A 22772-nucleotide genomic window follows, 5' to 3' on the forward strand; every position below is an offset into this window, starting at 1 on the left:
AGTAGATGTCCAAAATAAAATGAACTCAATTGTATTTTTGAAAGATTTTTTTTCTTGTCTCACATTGATTTGTCTGAGCTAATTTTTTAAATCTTATAGAAATTTATTTATATATTATGGTTTCCAATTTTGATTTTATTGTTTTTTATGACAATGAAGTATGTATTTTAACATCTTTATGTGGGTTTTGTGAATTTTCTTTGTTCTTTTTGTTTTACTCTATTTAGTTTATACATTTTCTTAATAATAATAATAATAATAATAATGACAATAATAAAAAATAGAAAGGCTATGCATTTGGGTGGGTTTGGAAGTAGAGATGATCTGGAGTGAGTTAGGGAAAACTATAATCAGAATATATTTTATGACAAGATCAATCTATTTTCAATTAGAAGAAATGAAAAAATAACCCTATTATTAAATAAGAAAAAATAATATAGAACACTTTTTTGATAAGATGATAGTAGCTTTTTATTGTAACAGTATTGTCACATTTTCCTATCTTGCTTTACATACAAAATTTATTAAAATACTGGTTGTGATACCTCAGCATAATTTGAGGTTATTTCAATATATAAATTAGTAGATAGTGTTTCAGTATATTTGCAATTAGTGGACAGAGAGATCACTCAGCAGTTAAGTGCATTTCCTCTTTTTGAAGAGTACCTGAGTTTGTTTTCCAGCACCCACATAGTGGCTCATTACCATCTATAATTCTAATTCCAGGGATCCTATGTCCTCTCTGGACTCTGCCATATGGCACGCACATGGTGCACATTCTTACAGGCAAAGCATTCATTCACATAAAATAAATAGATATTTGAATTTAAAGTTGTTATTGAATACTTCATTTTTGTTTACAGATATGCTTAAAGGGTAAAGTACACATATTTAAGTACTTAAATATACAAGCCTGTTGTAGAATGGATAAGAAACCAGACTCCCTGGATCTCCCATCACTGAATAAAAGAATGCCTTCTCAGCCTCTTACAGACAGGTAACGTAAATAGTCTTACAGCTTCAGGCAATGATTGTCCTCCATTGATATAAGAGAAATGTATCATCGTGGGTATACTCAATCTATTTACTGATCAAACCGGTGTTTAAAAAACTCCATTGAATTTTTTCATTAAATAACCTCTGATATTGAACTAAATGTGAGATTTTTCTTCAGGTAGTTATTATTTTAGCACAGAAAAAGTCAATATCTTACAGTATGAGTTACAGCATTGACTCTCTGACAACTGTTAATCTACTTTTGATCACCATATTAATATTTCTAATAGCTAGTTGAATTTGACTTTCAACTAACTTTGGGGGAAGAGGAAGACATTTTGGAGGTGCCTCTGGTCTTTATGCTAATGTTCTTTTTTTTCTAATGTTGAGTCTTCAATCTAAGCAAGTGCTTTATTACTGAACTCCTCCCCAGCCATTTGTGTGTGTGTGTGTGTGCGCGCGCATACGCGCACGCGCGCACGCAAGTGTGTTCATTTTCAGAGGTATGGGGAGTTCAATGCAGAGCCTGTTTTATACTAGACAAGTGGTCTACCATTCAGCTATACCTCCTCATCTCCTGGTCAAAAATGATATATTATTGGTCTTTGATTGTGCTGTCCTCTTTATCACATTGTAATATGTTAGATATGTTATTCTTTTTATTCATACTTTTAAGATATAGATTGGTTTGAAAGAATTTTTCAAAATACAATTCCATCCAGAAATATGGAAAATAACTTAGAGTGGGGTAAGTCTACAGAAAAGGTGACTGTGACCACTTGAAATACTTAAAGGTTTGTCATTGATTTACATGATAAATTTGATTCTTTTAGATGGCATTGTAATAAGTACTACTGTTAAGAGTAAAGACCTTGAATTTCCAAATACCACTGTCCCATAAAGCTTTCTTTTGCTTCCATGACAAATTTAATTATATTAATTCCTAAATTGTATTTTGTTTAATATTAGTAGTGCAGCAACATTATATTCTATTGAAGTTAGGATTAATATCTAAAGTAATCTCTATTAATATGCTTATTTTTGCAAGTGAGATACTTCATGATTAATGGTGTTCATTTTCCCCAGTCATTTCTGGTAGACATAGCTGTTGAATGCCTACTGTTAGACTCAGGATCTATTGTGTTGAAAGCTGTACATGTTTGTCTTGGCATCTCGTGGAACTCACAGTCTAGGTGGAAGGATCAGTGAACAAACAAGACAAGGAAACACATAAGAGTTGCTTCCTTTTGTACTGCTATAATTTTAAGTAGTAGACATGTTTGTGGCTCCTAGTTTGGGAGACTGATTAAGTCCAAGATAGGGAAGGAATATTCAGTGACATGTCAAAGGTAACAGATAGGAAAAAGAACTTGAGAGATATGAACATGGTGTCAAATTTACTCCTGTGGCAAATCTATTTCCTGGACAAGAAAGTAACTACTACAGTAGAGAGGTTAATGTCTTCAAAGACTTCACTCTTATAGCCAAAACCCCTACGAGATGCCACAAGGCAATGCTTTTGCATTAGGAATTAATTTTACAACACATTCAGACAACAGCATGCCTATTTCCCCCTTAATCTCCCGCTCCCCTTCCCCCTCTCCTTCTCCCTCCCCTCCTTTCCTGTCTGTCACACATAGTCACAAGTGTTGCCTGGTATATATTACCATTTTCCAAGTATTCCATGGTACTTGAGTTACATGCAATCAGCAGAAACTAATTCTCCTCTTTTCCGGGGACACCCATGTATAGTATGAGTATAACCTTTTACTGCTGTGCACAAGCAATACTCAAGAGTAGACAAGCAATGCTCTACAGTGGACTGACTGTTGCTAAATTATGTTGTTTAAGATGCATGGTGAATGCATTTTAATTTGAAATATTTTTTCAACTTGATGAATTTACTGGAATATTTTACATGTATGCAAAATTTGAAATTGTGACATACTTTGAAAGAAATATCTCTAGTCATATTTCATGGCTTTCCTCAAAGAATATCTCGTTGGGGTTTTGAATAATAATAAAAATAAATTGATTAATTAATATTCAATGATATAATAATAATTATTGTTATTGGTTCTTCAAGACAAGGTTTCTATGTGCAGCCTTTGACTGTGCCGGAACTCACTCTGTAGACAAGGTTCCAACTCACAGAGATCTTTCTTTCTCTGCCTCCTGAGTGCTAGAATTAAAGGCACATGCCACCACACCTTGCAAAGTTGAAGAGTTTTAGTGTGTTTTGTTTTGTCATGACAAAGTTTCACTGTCTCGCCTGGATGTAAGCCAGTATGGTCTGTTATTCTGAGGTCCTCCAGCTATGTCTTTCAAGTTATAAGTTGGTGCCACCAGACCTGCAATCATGCTTAAATGACATGAATAAAATATTTTATAGGAAAATTTCTGGTATTTCCTCCATTAAGAATGTTTAACATCAAAAGTATGTTTTTTGCATTATCTAGGGACAGTTCAGCTTAACTTGCATTGTGTATTTAAGAAAAAAATTCAGCTGCTTTAAGGATTTCTCTTTCTGCAGCATGGAAGATTTTTATCCAAATAAAAACCATGGCCCTGACTCTGGAATCGGAAGTGATAATGGAGAGAAGCGATTGTCTACAACGGAAGTGAGTTTTTTTTTCTCTTGCTCGTCCATGTTGTGTTGCTATTTCTTAGAGCTTTGAAACAGACACACGTAAATGTGTTGGGTTTTACTTTTACAGGCAGATATAATTTTTGTTATATTTTATGACTTCAAAAGAAGGAGTACCTACTGATTTTAGAAGCAGAACTTCCATTGTAACATTAATTTCAGTTGGAAATCTGGAGATATAAAGCAAATGTTCTGTAATTCCTATTTAATCAATGAGACATGTGTTTCAAATTCCTCATTTATACTGTGCTTGTCCCTTTCAGCCATCAGACGATGACACCATCAGCCTTCACTCTCAAGTCTCAGAATCGAATAGAGAGCAAACATCAAGAACTGACAGTCTTGTAACAGGAACCAAGCCTGATTCTCAGAAAGGTAATTCATGGTGTGTCTCCTAGGTTTAACCCTTTTACACAGCCCATATTAAAAATAGATTTTTATTTAAAATAGACTGAAAGTTTGTAAGATTTTTAGATATGTCTTATATTGAAAAGAGTGAACTTTTATCTTGAGCACTAAAATAATGGGAACATCTGTTATGTTTTATAATATTAATGTGTCCCTAGACCAGGAGGTGTATGATTTTATTGATCCCAACACGGAAGAGGTAGCAGTTCCTGAACAAGGAGATACACATATTGGATCATTTGTTTCTTTCCTTAAGGTAAGTAAGGAAAACTTAAGGAACATTGTTGACATGCACTTCGTTCTGATCATGCAAAAGTATACCATGCAATTTAAAATGATAATTTTCCTTTTTATAAGGGGAAGGAAAAGTGCCCTGAAAAATCTCAGAAAAATGAAGAACTTGGAAATGAAAAAAAGTAAGTTTGCTCTCGTTTTCAAAATACAGTGTGAATTATGAATACTTGGATCATTCATTAAGTATTCCTACTTGAGAGCACTTAAGAGAAATTTTTCACGTGTCATGGTTTTCCCCATGCCCTATTTAGATAGTTAACTTTCAAGTACTTTGATTTCTTTAATCAAATTAATAGTCATAATAGACGTTTGCCTTTTTCCTTTATGTAGAGTAATTATCATGCCTACTATTTTGTTACCTGGAAGGACTGTGTCTTCATTTGAGAAATACCCTCAGCCTCATTATACCAACAAGGAGGCTGAGGCCTAGAGTTCTGAATTTCTGGAACTTGAGCTTTCTGTTTCTTGATTTAACATTTTATGTGATCTACTAAAGACTTTATACTGTATATTAAAAGCCCTTCCCTAGCACCCACTAGTGTCAGAACTGAGTTTTCTCCCAGCTCTCCTAATTTTTTCTGCACATTGTGTTTCCTTCAAGCAACTTTATGGTAATCTTGGTAAGTGCTTGGGGTTGAGCTCCAGGCCTCATGCCTGATAAACACATATTCTCTAAACTACACACCTAGAACTTTGTTAATTTTCTAAACACTTGTTAATAGTCATCTTTTTTACCCAGTAGGTAAGCTTTGTTTTGTAATCCTTTTTGTAATAATAAGGATTGACTAGTCTTCAGCATTCGGACAAGTGCTCTCTACCACTGAGGTATAGACTTAGTCCTACTTTATTAATGAGGTTTTGGACAATACTGCAGATATACACAAGGCGAAGTAGTCATTCTCACCCCCCATGTTGCTATTAGGCCTGTTATCCCCACTCTCCACAAACCTTTCTCACACATTGTTCATGCCTATTCATATTGTTTTGTGGCACACTGAAATTAATTGTCTGTGTCAATTATGGACTTACAAATATCTGTTGGAACACGGTGACACAGTAACAGATATACAACTAAACATAGTGGCTCACCCTCTCCAAGACTCTACCAACTGCCAGTAGTTCAGTAGTGATGGTATGGTGGCATGAATTGCCTGCTTCCTTGACCTATTATTGATAGTTCTTGTGTACCCATGAAAGAGGCTAACTATGGCTTTTGGGATGTAATTGTTTGCAGCCCTTCACCCTACCTTCTGGCTTTTACTTTCCTCTGCATCTTCTATACTATTCTCAGAGCCTTTCTTAGGGCTTCAGCCCTCTTTTTACTTTGTATTAATTGTATTTTAGATAGGGTTTTGCTACATTGTCAAGGCTAAACTTGAACTCATTCTGTAGTTCTGAGCTGCCTTGAAATTGTTATCCTACTGCCTTAGGCTCCCAAGATTACAAGCCTGTGGCATCATTGTTGTATTCTTTAGATTTCATTCTTCTATTAATTTCTTTCCTCATCAAATGAAGAAAGTGAATTTTAATTTCAAGTGGCACCAGTGTCTGTAAGACGTCCTAACATATAATATTTTTGACATCATTGTTTTTTATGCTTATTGCTATTAAATGAAGTGCTTTTGACAAAAAATAGAATTTAGAGAGCTCATTTTTTATTTAGTTTTTAATGGTAAAATGATATTTCTGGAAAATATAATTATTTTTATTATTTGTTAGTAATTCTGTAAACCTTGATCGGGTGAGGGTAGTGGACTCTGGAGGTCAATGCTCAGTACCTCTAGCCAATCAGGATGCAGCCATCCCTGCATTTTTATGTGGGTGATGAAAATCTTAATATGAATTATTTAATAAAATAAATTTTATTACTATTTGAATATATTTTAATAATTTCTAGAAATTTTGAAAATGTCATTTGAACCAATTTTACATTTCTCTTATTTAAACTATTTTCTTTGTTTTACATAGAGCATTTTAAAATCCAAATGTGTAAACTTCTAGAAGCTGACAAAATGAAGAATGTTGAAAGAAGTCTTTCTTTATTTCTAAGAGCAGGCCACGTGGAGCTTTCCAGTCCTTTTTATAAATATAGTCAGTACTGAGCAGTGTGTATTGTCCCCTTATTGTAACCATTATTCACTTCAAATTTAGCATCACTTCATAGCTACACTTAAACTGAGTACAGAATACAGATTCATTTTCCTAAAATTCCTTATATTCCATTTTCGTATTTTAAATATCAAGTCATATGGATTAGCTTTCATAGGGCATTTAAAATATCTGTATGTTGATGAAGTACACTTGGCTTTACTCTTTGAATAACTGTGTTTGTTTCAGAGTTGACAAAGAGCAGTTGCTGCCAGAAGAAGAAGATGATGATTTGAAAGAAGTAACTGACCTGAGGAAGATAGCTGCTCAGTTACTGAAGCAGGAGCAGAAGAACAGGTATTCTTTTCAGTAATGAGATTGGAGTAGTGAGATCTTCTTCTCAGTAAAAGATGATCACCTTAAGGAAATGAAGGTTCAAGGAAACAATAGGGGCCTTTGTTTTCAAATGGTTAAGAAAAAGAAGAAAATCCTTAGGAAAGAAATAAGGAACTACATGTATAACTAACGGAGTATGCTCAGTTCGGCAGTATATTTATTTATTTTGGGGGTGCTGGTGATGAGACTCGGGGCTTTATCTGTGTTGCTCTGCTCTGTAGCTACATCCCAGCCTTAGTTAAGGTTCCCATTTTACTTCTGTGTTAGTCATAGTAACTGATTTATCTGCCTATATTCATCATAGCTCATATTAACATTATGTACGCTATAAGCATTTCTTTCTGACTATACTATAAAGGTAAGGTTTATTTATTAAATTATTATATCAGATTTTTAGTTATTTGGGATACACCATTTTCCAAGAATAGAGGTGAATTATTTAATTGTTGCTTAAGTCAGTTCAGGATTTGAGGATCTCAAATTCACCCTTGTCTCTTTCTTGGGTAAACAAGTTATCTCCCTCTGGTTCAGCTTTCTTCAAATACATAACTTTGCTAACAAGCAAGACATTGTATATTCACAAGTATACAATCAAGTTAAGTTTATTTAACATTTTTTTGTGTGTGGAGCGTATGAATGTTTGTGTCATACATGGAGGTCAGAGGTCCAAATCAGATGTCTTCTTCAGTTGCTCTCTACATTCTATTTTGAGACCCAGTCTCCCACTAAACCTAAAGCTCCCTGTTTGGCTAGAGGAGACCATTGAGTCTCCAGGGTCCACCATCCTCACCAGATCAAGGTTTCTATATTCATGGCCCTGGATTTTTATGAGTGCAGAAAATCTGAATGTGAGTCCTCATGCTTGCACATAGCAGGCAATTTACCTACTAAGGCCAAAGCCCAGTTTTAGTAAAAGAAATGGACTATGTGCTACTCTTGCATGTATCTACATAGTACATACATAAGGTGTACATCATAAGTACATAAGTACATCATAAGATTACTGAGAATCTTATGTTTATAATTTTGACTGTAGTTTCTGTTTATTTTTCATCAGGAAATTAATAAGATTATGCTATATTTAGGATGTATAAGTAGTATTTATTTTCAATTAATCAAAATACATGTTTATGGTTAACATGATGACCATGTCTTGAGAAGTTTCATATTTAAAGATGTTGGCATTTGTTTTAAATATTTCATTAAAACTTAGCATCTGGCAGCTGGAGTGATGGCTTAAGAGTTAAGGGAACTCTTTGCTTTTCTGGAAGACTGGATTTTTTTTTCCAGCACTCAACTTGGTTCTGCTCCTTTTACTTCACTTCCAGGGGATTCCGTTTTCTGACCTCCAAAGGAACCCACGCATATGTGGTACAAAGTCATATAGACATATATTCATACTTAAAAGAATGCTTAGCATCTGGATATAGTGGTGTACGACTCTAATTCCAGACCTAATGAAGCTGAGGGTGACCAGTTGATAGCCAGCCTGGGGCGTATAAAGCTATGTCTCATAGTACAAAACCAACCCTGAAAAGATGTAGCAAGTTAGTGTACTAAGTGTATAACTCAGTGATGGAACTACTGCCCAGCATGTATGGGGGTTCAGTTTGAATTTCCAGTACCTCAAAACAAATACCTAAGTCCTTGTGAGATGGCTCAGTGCATAAAGGTGCTTGCGGACAAATCTGACAACCTGAGTTTGATCCCTGGACCCTATATGGTAGAAATAGAAAACCAACTCCCACAGGTTGTTTTCAGAATTCCCACTAATCCTCATGCATGCAAGTGTGCAAAACAGATATGTTCACACAAAATCAATACATCTATGTAAAACCAGAAAGACAAATAAGCCAACATATCCAGAGAGAAGTATAGAATCTGCTTTTAGGGAAAGAACTGGACAATTGGTTATATGTAAGTAGCCATTTAGTACTATTTTTGCCCAGCTACTACATTTTCTCTTAAAAATGTCATTATCGTTTCTATAGTGAATTCCCATTCTCAGTTTACATTCCTTTTCTTGTATCACTGCTTTATGTAAATGTTTCCGTGTGGTTTGCTGTTTAATCTTTTCTAACAATTCATTTCTTATGTACCATCTAAAAATAACATTTGAAATTATAGTGCGATTGCCTAATTTCTCCTTTCTCTTTTCTCCTTTCAAACTCCACATAACTTTCTAGTTCATATTTATGGACTTTTCCATTTAAATCTTGTTACATGTCTTTCTGTGTGGATGTATGTATATGTCTTACATATACACACATATATGTATATTCTTAAATACATATATACAACGTGCTCAGTCTATATAACTTGTAGGCATGTTTTCAGGGTGGATCATTTGGTTTTGGATAACCAATTAGCGTGCTGTAATCTGCCTTTTACAAACTTGTCACAGAAAGGCTTTGTGGATCACCTGGGTGGTTTGACTTAATGAAGCATACTACCACCAGCTCTTGGGACATAAAAATTACTTGAATTCATGTTTCCTTTAGCTAGCAGATTTGTTTATTTTTCATTATGAAAACACAAAAGTGATAATTTTAAGACTTTACAGTAATATGCATTTTCCATTTGAGACTTTCATTTTAGATTCAACCTTGCCACTCATAGTTGTTTCTATATTTTCATCTTTACTTACTATGTTTAGTTTTGTTCTGTCTCTGTTTCTTAATTATTCCCTATAGTTTAGATTAGGGATCATCTGAGTAGGCCATCTTTTGAAGGGCTTGCTTTGGTGTTGCCTTTGTAACTAGTACAAAATGGCACCTAGCATTGTGCCTTCTACGTAGTAAAGAAGACACAGAGTTATACTATTTGTTAATTGAATTCAACATTGTAAAATTTAAAGCTAACAGAATTTATTAGTTTAGCCAAAATTTCTACATTCTTTGTAAACACTTAAATTTTTCAAGATATATATGAAGCTAATTTTGCCTTTATCTGATTTTCTTCTTCATTACCGCTTTTTGGTGTTAACAGATAAAAATATAAGAATTATTTATATTAAGCATCACTATTTTTCACTATGAGAAAAATAATAAGCAATGTAGAGATATTTTAAAAAATGGTGATCTTTTCCCATAAAGCTAAATGTAACTCTCACTTGCTAGGTAAAGGAGAAATAAATCCACTTTTTAAAAGGTCTACAGAGCAGATGTACAATTTATGTGTTAGGTTTTAATACAATTACTACAGAGTTTTTTTGTCTTTCTTTTGTGTATTGCTATTCCAGTTTATAACTAAAATAATAATTATTATTTAAAATAAATAAAAATAATTTATATTATATAAGATTAACAACATGTACCAGAAAATATTACCCCCAACTGCCAAGGACTCCTGCCTTGACTACCTACTGAACTGTTCTTCCAGCATTGCTTGAAATTAAATATAATTTTAGGTCTAGACTAAAAGGAACCATGATTATAGTATCAAAGTAGGCTTGATTGGGATGATGCCTACATTGAGTTCAGTGATGATTTTGTCATAGCTCCTTTGCCACTTGTTTAGCATATACTAGATAGTTACAACCTTTTATTTGTTGAAGAAGTTTGTGCTTTTATTTCATGAATGATACTGTCTTAGGAGATTAACAAAAGATTCTGGAAGAGAAAATTGTTAACCAAAGACTCTGGGGCAAGTGGTCATTGAATAGGGTGTTATGGAGCTGACTCACAAGGATTCATATTACAAGCAGCCTCTTACTTCTCTCCTTCAGACTAGGATTCTGTGAAGTTAGTGCAGTAGTGAGTGTCTGTTTTCTAACTACCCAGGGGCTGACATTAGAGGATTTTTGAGCTCAGAATTGGGCTCAAATTGTAGAACATATTCCTAAAGACAATATGGCTTAAATAAAGTATAAAAACCATCATTCACCAACCAAAACCTCAAACAAAAATACCTTTAAAATTAATATTTTAAAATAATTTTATGAGACAAATAGATTGTATATGTCTGCTTATAACACAGTGCCTATAGTTAACAGTGCACTTAACACTTAAAAATGAGTCCTCAATAGATCTCATGTTAATTTAAAAGTACGTTTTATGTCACTGGGGATCAAACTCAGACCTTATGCATATGACATAAGTAAACATTTTCACCACAATTAAATTAAACTTATGTAAATATCAAGCTTTTCAGAATTGGGAATAAAATAAAGAAAAAGGAGCTGAGAAGAAAAATGCTAATATCAGAGTATCATTTTTTGGCTGTAGGTGTGATTTATGATAAACAAGAATATTCTTAATATTCAGAAAAGAATAAAAAGGAGTAAATTCTGTTCAGAACACTGATGCTATATAAATTATTTATCTATTTCCTTACATTTTAATCAGCCTTAATCATTTATTATGTAAGCATTAGAAAAATGATTATCATGCTTTACCTTATACTGATTTTACTGTGGAGTTTAGCTAGCTTATTAATATTTGATTATTATCCTAAAGGAAATATTATTGCATATTTCGACTTTACAATTGCTTCAGTTAACTGATTCCCATCATATAATTACTCTGCTAACTTATTTTATACTATTTTGATATGTTACATTTCTATAAGTATTTTAAAATACTTATTTTATTTGCTTTTAGGTATGTCCTGACAGCTTTTCTTTATTGTGGAAGGATTTGCTTCTGAATACTTTGTGACATAGCTAGATAACAAAAGAGCACTTGTTAAAGGTCAAATAATTGAAGTTAATACTAAATGATCAAAGAAATTAAAATCGGGTTTTGAGAAGTTTATTGTTTGTATTTAGAATTATAAAATGTTTTATGACATGGTTCTTGTGATTTTACTTATCTGATTATATCAACATTTCAGTTTAAGGAGCTATTATATTAACTTTCAATTTGTTATAACTACTTGGATACTTCTCTTAACCCTTGAAACCTAGCCATTCTTTCTTTTCTGTTTCCTTTACTAATGACTTCCTTGTCTTCTCCATAACCATCTTCCTTCTCCCATCTTTTGGTTTGGTTGCTATATGTGAAATGTGAATATAGATGGAGGCCTTTAAGTTATAGAACATCATTCAGTGACAAACTCTTCCAGAGGACCAGAGCAGCAGGACGGAAATCAAGGTATCTAGAGTTGGTGGAAGCCATAGCATTAAGGGGCCAGTGTTATGTGGCTGAACTGTCTTAACATTTTGCTTTAAATAATACTGGGAACTGTTAGGGAAGTGTCTAAATAATCTGGATTAGACTTTTAGGTAAAATAGATATTTAGTTTTTGTTTATCACATAGTAAAACAAAATTTCTGTGTATATTCCAGAGTTCTACAGAGATCAAATTTCAAATACATTATACATTTTTTCATGTATGTGTGCTTCCATTACCTTTTTTCTACTCCATTATACCAGTAAGTGGTTTGGAAAGTAATCATTTTTATCATCGTGAAGATTATAATAGCTCGACCAGTTCCCTCTAACAATAATTCTGACTTTCCTTCATGTATAGTTTTTATTGTTATTTCTCTTTCTTTTATTTTTTAAAAAATTGATTTCAATCCATTGTTCTTAGCACATGTACATATTTTTTAAAGTCTGCTTCATTTTTGTGATTATTTGGCTCTAAATACAGTTGTTTACAGGTCTAATATTTGACCTTTTCACATCACTGCATGCTTTCGTGAGGCTGTGCTAAGGCAAGCCTAGTGAAATGTGAGCCCAGTACCCCTACTTCCCTGCAGTCATCACAGAGCCAAAATTAGCAGTGTGTGTTTAGTTCATTTGCAGTGCATTTAAATTGTCTTGTATTCTTTAGATTGTTAATGTATGAAGAATTCTCTTAAGAATTAGAGACTTTATTTTTTGCAGCATTAATTTTAAAATTAGTTTATATTTATATGTGTAACAATAAAGATGATTAAATATGTTCATTTATTTCTTTTAATTAAGATAATTACTAATTTACCACTTTGGACATTGATTAATCCTTAGAATTAGATAAAGCTGGACAAATATTTTTTTTATAGGGATTCATTTTTTTTAATCTTCTAATACTGTTTCTATTTAAAGTTTGAAATTTTGTGTTTTTTAAAAAGGGTTGTCCTTTAATACTGATTTTTGCATTTAAAATTAATATCTATTATTTGACTTTTGTCAAAATGATTATGAACTACCAACATAACTCATGCTATTTTCTGTGCTGATAAAAAGGAAATGACTCAGAATAGTACCTAAAGTCTTTCTTTATATTCTGTGTAAGTCACACTTAGATATACACAGACAATTCATGCAGTAGCCAGATAGTATACAAACTTAGAGAAAGGGTTTCTAAAACAAGATGCAAGACACGTTTGGTGAACTTAATTCTTTCATTAAAGAATGTGTTAAAGCATCTGAATCTAAATAGAATTGAAGGACTATTTTCTAGTAATGATCTTCATGACCTAGATGCAATTTACTTGGGACAAATATGTCATATGTGTGCAATGTTCTCTTCAATATAGTTTGTAATCACTGTGTTGATTTACTTCTAGGATTCTTAATCATTCAACTTCTGTCATGAGAAATAAGCTGAAACAAACTGTGGAATGTGAAAAGAGGTATAAACATATCCTAGTCCTTATATTTGGTCTATTAAAATGAGACTTGCTACTCGGACAGTGATTTCCTTTAAAGGTCTTTTTGCTGGTTATGTGTTGCAGGTTTAATATAAGTAGATAATGTAGAGATCAAATGTGTCACAACATGTGTTCAGTTTAGCTTTCTATAAGCAAACCCTTAGGTTCTGATTCTTTTGACTTATGCTTGCCATTTGTCTTCATTCATTCACACATATTTATCATAAGGATTTTACCACCAGGTATAATGTAATTCTCCATCATTGGTTTCGGGTTTCTTGTTACCGTTTGCATTTTCATTTCTTCCCAATGTATTTTACTAAATGCTTCATTTTGCTTAATGGCTTAGGCTTAGAAATATGACTTTAAGCAAATTAGAAGATCTGAAAATTTCTATTTATTGCTCTTTGTGGTATCAAAATTATGTTTCATCTAAGTCCTGGCTCAAGCCTTGCATAGTGTTAATTTTCAAAGACAGGCATGCAGAGGCACACTGAGAGTTGCCGAATGTTAGATATTAGTATATATTTTCACACTTCTTAGGTCTTTAAATGGATTGCCTTATTCAATCATCACAATACAATTATGAAAAGCTTACTGTTGAAATCTTCATTTTACACATGAGCAAACTGAAACTCAGAAATTATCATAGCTTTCTCAAGATCACATAGTAAGTGGGAGAGTCAGGATGCAAACTGATCTGTCTTATTGTGAGACCTGAAGTTTATTTATTTATGTGTTTACTTCTCTGTTGGTCTGTTTCATTCATTTGTTTATATTTTATGTATATTGTTGTTTTTGCCCAAACACATATATGTCTATATGAAGGTGTCCGATGATCTGGAACTGGAATTACAGATATTTATGAGCAGACATGTGGGTGCTGAGAATTGAACCCAGGTCCTCCTCTGGAGCAGTAGTCAGTTTTCTTAACCACTGAGTTATCTGGGGTTCAGTCCCAGAATCTGAAGTCTTAATGTACAGTAACAGTATTGACAACAATGAGTTTACTTCAGATCTATGCATCTTACTGAAATATTTCCGTTGATAGTACACAGATCCTTGTAGATTTCTATCTGCAACTTCATCTTTTCTTGTATGGTCCATCTACCCTAGTGAATGTGAAACTTATGTAGTCTCCCAAGTCAGCAACTTTTCAGATACCTCACTATTATGTCTTCTTCCTAATACAATCATGCAAAATTAGCATCACCCTAACCATCTTTCCATCCACTCTTACTATCGCAGTCATGTTGGTTCAGCTCCCATTGTCTTCCATTTGAGTTACTGTGTCAGTCTCCACACATAAATTCTCTCTTCAGTTTTGCTTAGTTTTAAATTTATTTTCTGTATTACTTACGAATAGAGGTTGGAGAACACAAATCCAACATGCAACACCCATTTATCACTTTCTGATGGGTACTCATGACTTTTGTGATAAAGGTTAGAATATTGAGGTCAATCATAAACTTAAAATGAGCTTTCTGCTTATCTTCAACCTCGGATCAGAGCCTCATTTCCTGCACTCTCTTGAGTGTCAGCCTTTGAGTTTAGGAACATAATTCCTTGATTAATTTCGGTTCGATGTCTATATTCTATATACTTTGGTCTGGTTTTCATGTTGCCCATTTCTTTCTGTCTTTGCCAATCTCTTAGAAGTCAGCAGCTCAATTCTGGATGGATTTGTGGTGAGGGAAGCCATGATAACCAACCCTGTGAACAGGCATCTTCTAAAGGTTCACACAGTAAAACAAGTGAGAGAGTAATAACTTTTAGGTTTTTTATGTAATGCAACTTATTCTCATAGGAAGCAACTGTATCTCCCATAAAAGTACATTAATCCCTTCCAAAAATAGTCTCTCTATTGAGCAGTAATAGTGTACTAAGTTCCACTCACAAGATTTCACCAGTTCTACACCACAATGCTGAAGTTCAAGCTCTCAGCAAACATGAATTTTGTGGGAAACACACTATATTCAAGAAACAGCTATCCCCTCTTCAAAATGTGTTTAGATGGTTATCTGATCCTGATTTAACTTTGGTACCTGGTATCTGTCTAAAAATTGTCCATTTCATCCAGTTTTGTTGAGTATAGGCTTTTGTAGTAGGATCTGATGATTTTTTTCATTTCCTCAGGTTCTGTTGCTATGTCTCCATTTTCTTTTCTGATTTTGTTAATTTGGATACTGTCTCTGTGCCCTCTGGTTAGTCTGGCTAAGGGGTTATCTATCTTGTTGATTTTCTCAAAGAACCAGCTCCTGGTTCTGTTGATTCTTTGTATAGTTCTTTTTGTTTCTACTTGGTTGACTTCAGCCCTGAGTTTATTTCCTGCCTTCTACTCCTCTTGGGTGTATTTGTTTCTTTTTGTTCTAGAGCTTTTAGGTGTGTTGTCAAGCTGGTGACAAATGCTTTTTCCTGTTTCTTTCTGCAGACACTCAGCACTATGAGTTTTCCTCTTAGCACAGTTTTCATTGTGTCCCATAAGTTTGGGTATCTTGTACCTTCATTTTCAGTAAATTCTAAAAAGTCTTTAATTTCTTTATTTCTTCCTTGACCAAGTTATCATTGGGTAGAGCTTTGTTCAGCTTCCATGTATAAGTGTTGTTTCTGTCGTTTTTGTTGTTATTGAAGACCAGCCTTAGTCCGTTGTGATCTGATATGATGCATGGGATTATTTTAAATCTTCCTGTATCTGTTGAGGTCTGTTTTGTGATTGATTATATGGTCAGTTTTGGAGAAGGTACAATGAGGTGCTGAGAAGGTTTAGTTTTTGTTTAAGGATGAAATGTTGTATAGATATCTGTTAAATTCATTTAGTTCATAATTTCTGTTCGTTTCATTGTGTCTTTGTTTAGTTTCTGTTTCCATGGTCTCTCAGCCACCTCAATTCTTATTGTGAAGCAAATGAAAAACCCTTCATTCAGTTAGTCATTTTCTCTCAAACTGCATAGTTAATTTGTTAGCAAATTGTGTTGACTATCGGGAATATTTCTAGAATCTGATAACATTTTATTGACTCCACTTCTGCCAACCTTGTTGTATACACCCCCAACAGTGCTCAGTCTTGTTAGCAAATGAACAATTTCCCTACAAAACTTCCCGGAGGAATGCAGTTTTGTTTTACTGTACAGGTACTCAAGAATCATTTCATGTCAGACCAGACCTTTAGAACTTTGGTTGAAAAACAAATTGGAAATATATTTGAAGAGAGATTATCCTCATCTTCATATTACTAGGAGAGTAGAACGATATTCCATTGTTCAGAGGGGTGTGTGTGTGTGTGTGTGTGTATGTGTGTGTGTGTGTGTGTGTGTGTGTGCGCGCGCGCTACTCTATATCCTTGCTTGCCTCATTTTTATATTTTCCTGTGGACTATATGTTTCCCTTTGATGCCTAAATGTAGGGACTGTCTGGACTCTACCTTACTTCTTTCTCCCTGCTCTGTGCAGTGGAAATGCTCTCTGTGGAGCAACCTGGGCCAAACATAAAATTCATCTCTTGTTATCCATTTCTAGGATTCTTTATATTTAAAATAAGTTTGTTTGGTTCATAGATTTCTAAATTTGATAAGACGTAAGGAATCTACGGTTGTTGTCTCTCTAACCTTTCTCCTTTTTCTCACCCATCTTTTGCTGTTCTTTATGTCTTCTTTCTTTCTTTCTTTCTTTCTTTCTTTCTTTCTTTCTTTCTTTCTTTCTTTCTTTCTTTCTGTATTTTATAGTCATCCAGTTGTTTACATATTATTTGTTACATATTCTACAATTTCTATAAATTTAAACCTCATTCGAACTTCTCAATTACTGTACTTAACATTTTGTACTTTATTTCTCACTGGAAAAATCTATTAATTATGGAATTATATTTTCATATTTGTATATATTTTATTATGCCCTAGGAATAGAGATGCCCCTTGTACTCTTATTAAAGTTTTTTTAATTGGATTCTCTCTTCTTATTCTTTTTTCATCTATTCCTCCTTCTGTTCATCCTCTCTCTGTTGCTTTGAAACAAGTTCTTACTCTGTAACCCAGGCTTACTCTGTGGCCCAGGATTGCCCAGCCAGGTGTCCAACTCATAGTGATACTGCAGCCTTGTGAGTGCTGAGATGACCACTATATCCCACCACGCCCAGATTTACCCTGTTTCTTTTAGAATTTGAAAACTTTTGCATGGGTTTGTGTGTATATATGTCTGTATCTGTCTATGTATGAGTGTATGCCACATGTGTGTGGGTGCCCACAGAGGCCCAAAGTAGAGAATGTTGGATCTCTTGAAGCTGGAACAGGTCCTGACATAATAGTCTCTGTTATGTCATAGATGAACCTAGTGATTCAATAGACAGTCAAGTATTTGTCTTCTCAATTCTTTGGCATTTAGGAAAGGATTTACGTGTTTATTTAATGTGTGTGTGCATGTGTATATATATGCGTGTGTGCTATGGCACAGTTGCGGAGGCCAGAGGACAGCTTTCAAGGATTCAGGAAATTACTTCTCCCCTTCCACTATCTGGAACCCAGGGTTCTATCTAACTCAGGTTGTCAGGCTTGATGGTAAGCTAGTACCTTTATTTGCCCACTCACCTCACTGATCCTATTACTTGATTTTAAAAAAAGGTAACTTGTTTTCAGTAATATTCTGTGTACTTACTGTGTATTTGTACATATTATACGCAATTTATACAGTACAGATTAGGTCAGCCTCTGTATAAGGCTAATATACAATAAACCCATTTAGATGTTTCTCTTGGAACAATAGTTAGTAGGCATTTACAATTGGTTGGTTTCATCAACTTCAATTTATACAATATGACTAACCCACATGGTGGTTACCACTTCTCATTGCAGCCCTTGGAAGGCTGAGTCAGGAGTAGTGCCGTGACCTCTTGGCTAGCCTGGGCTACAATATTGAGTACCAGGCCACCCAGAGCTACATAGAAAGTCCCGATCTCAATATAACACAACACAACATAACACAAAACAACACAACAAAATGAAACATAGGTATGGGTACTTTTTAACATTGCTGCCTTAAAGCAATGATTAGACAAATTTGTTTATAAAGTATGTGAAATGATTTTAAAAATATCTTAAGAAATATTAAAGCATCTTTAATTTTTTAGTGTCTCAGCAGATGAAGGGAATTCACCATTATCACCTCTTGCATGGCAGGTAAGGGGAAATAGCAATAATACATGTATTATTTCATTGTCATTTGTTGAATTACTAAAAGACTTTTCTCATTATAGCCATTAGAAAATCAGAAGGATCAAATAGTTGATCAACAGTGGCCAGAATCCCAGCCTATAATCTGGCAAAATGAAGAGAGGAGGCGGAGTAAGCAGATCAGAAAAGAATATTTCAAGGTAAATTATTAAATCTAAAATTTTGTTTTTGTTTCATACTTAACTACTTTTTACTTTTGACACTTTGCTTTAAATTAATAATATGTAACTCTCCAGTTAAATGCCACAACTGTGTTTGTGCTGATTGTGCTTGTGTGAGGGATAAAGATATGCTATATAAATAAACCCAGAAAATTTTAGTAATTCAAATTATGTATATACACTGTGATTATTTTCAGATAGTTAAAAAGATGAATGTTTGTGTGTTGCACTGCTAATTGTGGCGATTAATTTTATCTTTTTCTTTTGTGATAGATTTTCACAATGTAGCCCAGGTTAGCCTCAAATCAGTATCCTCCTACCTCTTTCTCTTATATGCTGGTATTCCAGAAGTAAACCACTAAGCCTGCCTTACAAAAAGACTCTCACTGAATTGGTTTCAGCAAGTAGTTCAGAAGTATTTTCAGTTAGCATTTAACCATGTCTTTATACATAAGTAATTGAAGACTTGTCCATACTTTCTTGTTGTATCTTGGACCTGAGGCATCTGGTCCTGATTGTCTTGGACCCCTCTATGTAGACCATGCTGGCTTCAAACTCACCAAGATCCACGTGCCTCTGCCTCCCAAGTGCTGTGAGTAAAGGTGTGCATCAGTACACTCGATGCAGTAGATTTCTTAAGATGGTCTTTTAGTAAAGATAAATTAAAATACTAGGGCATATGAATTAGCCAAAATTTCTGTTGCATTATTACTTATTTGCATTTTAACTCTGCTATATTTGCAAGTGTCAGTCATCATGATTTAGAATCATTTTTAATATTAGTGAGCGCTTACTCTTGGAGTCATTGCAATTGAGTCATATCTGCAGTACGAACTTGGTCCTGCACCCCAAATAGTAAACTGTGTTGTCCTGTACCTCCCTAAACTCTCTTCTCACAAAATAACAATCATTTTATCGAAACATATAGTACTAAGCAACATTACACATTATTTCAAGTTCCTGCCACTAATAAATAGTATTTATTTTATATTTTTATATTTGGTAGAATTTGGTCCTTCCATTTATATTAATGCCTTTCCATATATTGGAAAGCAACATGTGTTTGAAATTAGCAAATCATCAAAATAAAAGTGTAGGCTTTAGCAAATGCCTTAATACATTAAACTTTGAACGAATAATTATGATTATTTCTAAGCCTTGGTTTTTGGTTCAGTGGATAATATGAGGGATAATCACACGTGAAGAAGACACAGGAAGGAATGAACAGTCATCCCAGTGAGAACGCTTTTTACCAGAACCATTTGCAGTTCTGCAGATAGGTTTACAGCCTGGCCTTTGTCTCAGTTTCCCCCTTTTTGATTCAGGAAGCCTAAAACCAAAGCACTGAATAAAAATATGTTTGTATGTGAACCTTGATGAATTATTTTTGATGTTGTATTCCTGAGCAGTATTTGACATTTCTTTGATTTCCTTTATCCCAACATAACCAAACCAAACTGATTATATTTATCCAAACACTTGTATTGGAATTATCACATGCCAGGTACTGTCATGAACATTTACACATATTAGCCAATTTACCCTTTAGAACAGTTAAGTAAAACAAATGAAGTTTTCATTTCTATTGCATACAGGTATATTCCAGCTCAAAATCAAGTAGTTTGTTAATCAAACAGTTGAAATTAGAGTTGTAGAGAGCTTTGTATAAAATGAACAAACACTAATATTTAAACAGTTTCATTGTTTTAAAAATAATTTGTACCTATTAAAGTTAAGGACTTAGTGAGTCTTTATCACAGACACTTGTTTCTTACTTTCAAAGCATCATTTGTTGATTAAACAGTTTCTTCTGCTGTATCAATTATATTATGAAGTTGCTAAGGGATAAAATAGGATAACATCTGAAATGTCTGTTATAGAACCATCACTCAGTAAATGTTCATTTCTTTCATATGCAATAAAGTAGGTGTAAACATGGTCATCAGTCACTGAGAAATGCTTTAAGGGCATGTGTAGTTCTTCCCAATTGTCAGAAGATGTCACTATTAGGACATTGCATAAAAAATAGCTATCAACAAATTATTCTTCAGTTGTCAGGAAAATAAAACATTGTTATAGGGCCGTGAGTATAATTCATTGATACCTTGCTTAGTATGCTCGAGGTTACAGATTCAACCTTCAGTATCAAAACAGAAAGAAAGATAAAACATGTAGCTTGTGGTACATTATTAATCATAGCTGTAAAATACATTAGAGTAACACGTCTCTTTTCTGTAATTCTTAAAACACCTCAGTTTGGGACTGAAATACTAGGTAAGTCAGACATTTTTTCCAAGGGATATCAAACACAAAGTTACATAAGAGGAACAATTAAATAGAACCCTGAATGTCAGGGGAAACATCGGGGACATGATCTGAGAGTTAATAATTTTGAAGATAGAACTTCTATGAGCTCCTGTCTCTACCACTGACTAGTGGACTTCAATGTATTTTGGTAATGAATCAGAAAATATGCATTCTAATGATTGACACAGTATGATTTTGCTTCTAAGCATCACTTTGTCACATAGTCAGATAATTTACATTATATATTTCACAATAAATTGGGGGTAATAGTACATATATATATATATATATATATATATACCATATGCAGTTGTTATAAAGATTAAACTTCTCAATACATATAATGCAGTCATTACTGATGTACAGTAAACAATAGTTCTAAATGTTAGCTCTTAGCACTATTACTATCATTGGGAAGTTGGCATATGCATTTAATGTAGTTTAAGTCTGAGATCAATAGATTACTTCTTCTGTTGTGCTGACGATTGAACCCAGAGTTTCAGAGATAGTAAGGACCACATCTCTAGCCCAGCTTCTTAAAACAATTGCTCCTTTGGTAGTTTTAAGAATTCAGAAGAAGTTGCTGAAATAGTTGACTTGACTTGTTGAACACAATGAACTTAAGAAAAGCAAGACTCTACAACCTTCCTAGTGCCGAGACACTTTAATACAGTTCCTCTTGCTGTGGTGACCCAACCATAAAATTATTTTGTTGCTATTTCTTAACTGTAATTCTGCTGTTGTTATCAATTGTAATGTACATACCTGATATGCAGGATATCTGATATGTGACCTCCAAGCCCTTCACAACCCACAGGATGACATCTGCTGTTCTAAAATAGCCCCGAGATTGCAAACCTGAAAGAATGGGAAATGAGTCTGGCTTAGGAAGGAAACCCTGCTTGACATATTTTGAGGCCTTGAAATAATGTAACTTATGACACTGTAGGTTTGAATAGGAAGACTGTTTAAACTGACTGTGTCCATGTGTTTAAATGCAGATAAGTTCATAAAAGTACCAATGTGGCAATAAGCCTTAAGCGTCATTATGAACAAAAGTTTCACATGATCAAAGAAAAATAAAACCATGTATTTGAATTGTTTTTCAGTACAAATCAACAAGGAAGAATTCAAGTGGCAATGAGAATGAGGAGGTGAGACAAAGGGTCATATTGATTTGAAAGATTTCCTTTCATATTTAGTTGACTCAATGGTAGTTACAGGAGCCCAGCTATCAACTGTTTTGCTATTGATTTAAAGCACGCATTTCCTACAATTATGACAATTTCTAAGCATTTTCATATGGCTACTAATTTAATCATTGTGTATATTCTGGAACACGATTTCTATAGCAGTTTTAGAGCTTTATGGTTTGCTGTGAATCTCTCACCCTTTGGTTTATGTTCGTAATCGTCTAATGGCTCCTTAGTCAGTTGAGACTTTATCTATTTCAAAAATGTGCATGTGTCTGTGGGATGTGTGGGTGCTGGTGTGGGTGTGCCTGTTCCAGAGCTTGCATGTGTTCTCTCCTTTCACCTTTGATTCTAGTTATTGAACTTGAAGTCATGTCAGTTTTTGGAAGAAGCACTTTTACCTTTTGGCAAATCAGATCTCTCTAAGATTTTAAAAGAACTTTCTTTACACCCAACAAAGAAAGAGAACTTCAGACCAATT

At 33.9% G+C, this 22772-nt stretch overlaps 1 protein-coding gene across 1 annotated transcript in view; it reads left to right on the forward strand.

Moving 5' to 3' along the window:
- The window catches only part of Lrch2 (leucine rich repeats and calponin homology domain containing 2), a 69589-nt gene extending 47205 nt beyond the window's left edge, over positions 1-22384 (forward strand). Inside the window, exons 6-16 of the mRNA XM_032889999.1 lie at positions 864-997; positions 3530-3617; positions 3907-4018; positions 4210-4307; positions 4409-4467; positions 6683-6790; positions 11845-11922; positions 13326-13391; positions 18528-18576; positions 18654-18770; positions 22208-22384. Of these exons, the coding sequence (XP_032745890.1) occupies positions 864-997; positions 3530-3617; positions 3907-4018; positions 4210-4307; positions 4409-4467; positions 6683-6790; positions 11845-11922; positions 13326-13391; positions 18528-18576; positions 18654-18770; positions 22208-22279 (981 nt within the window). The 3' untranslated portion in view covers positions 22280-22384. The remainder of the gene's footprint in view (positions 1-863; positions 998-3529; positions 3618-3906; positions 4019-4209; positions 4308-4408; positions 4468-6682; positions 6791-11844; positions 11923-13325; positions 13392-18527; positions 18577-18653; positions 18771-22207) is intronic.
- The last annotated feature ends 388 nt before the right edge of the window (positions 22385-22772 follow it).

Source organism: Rattus rattus, chromosome X, assembly GCF_011064425.1.
Source record: "Rattus rattus isolate New Zealand chromosome X, Rrattus_CSIRO_v1, whole genome shotgun sequence".
Taxonomy (NCBI): domain Eukaryota; kingdom Metazoa; phylum Chordata; class Mammalia; order Rodentia; family Muridae; genus Rattus; species Rattus rattus.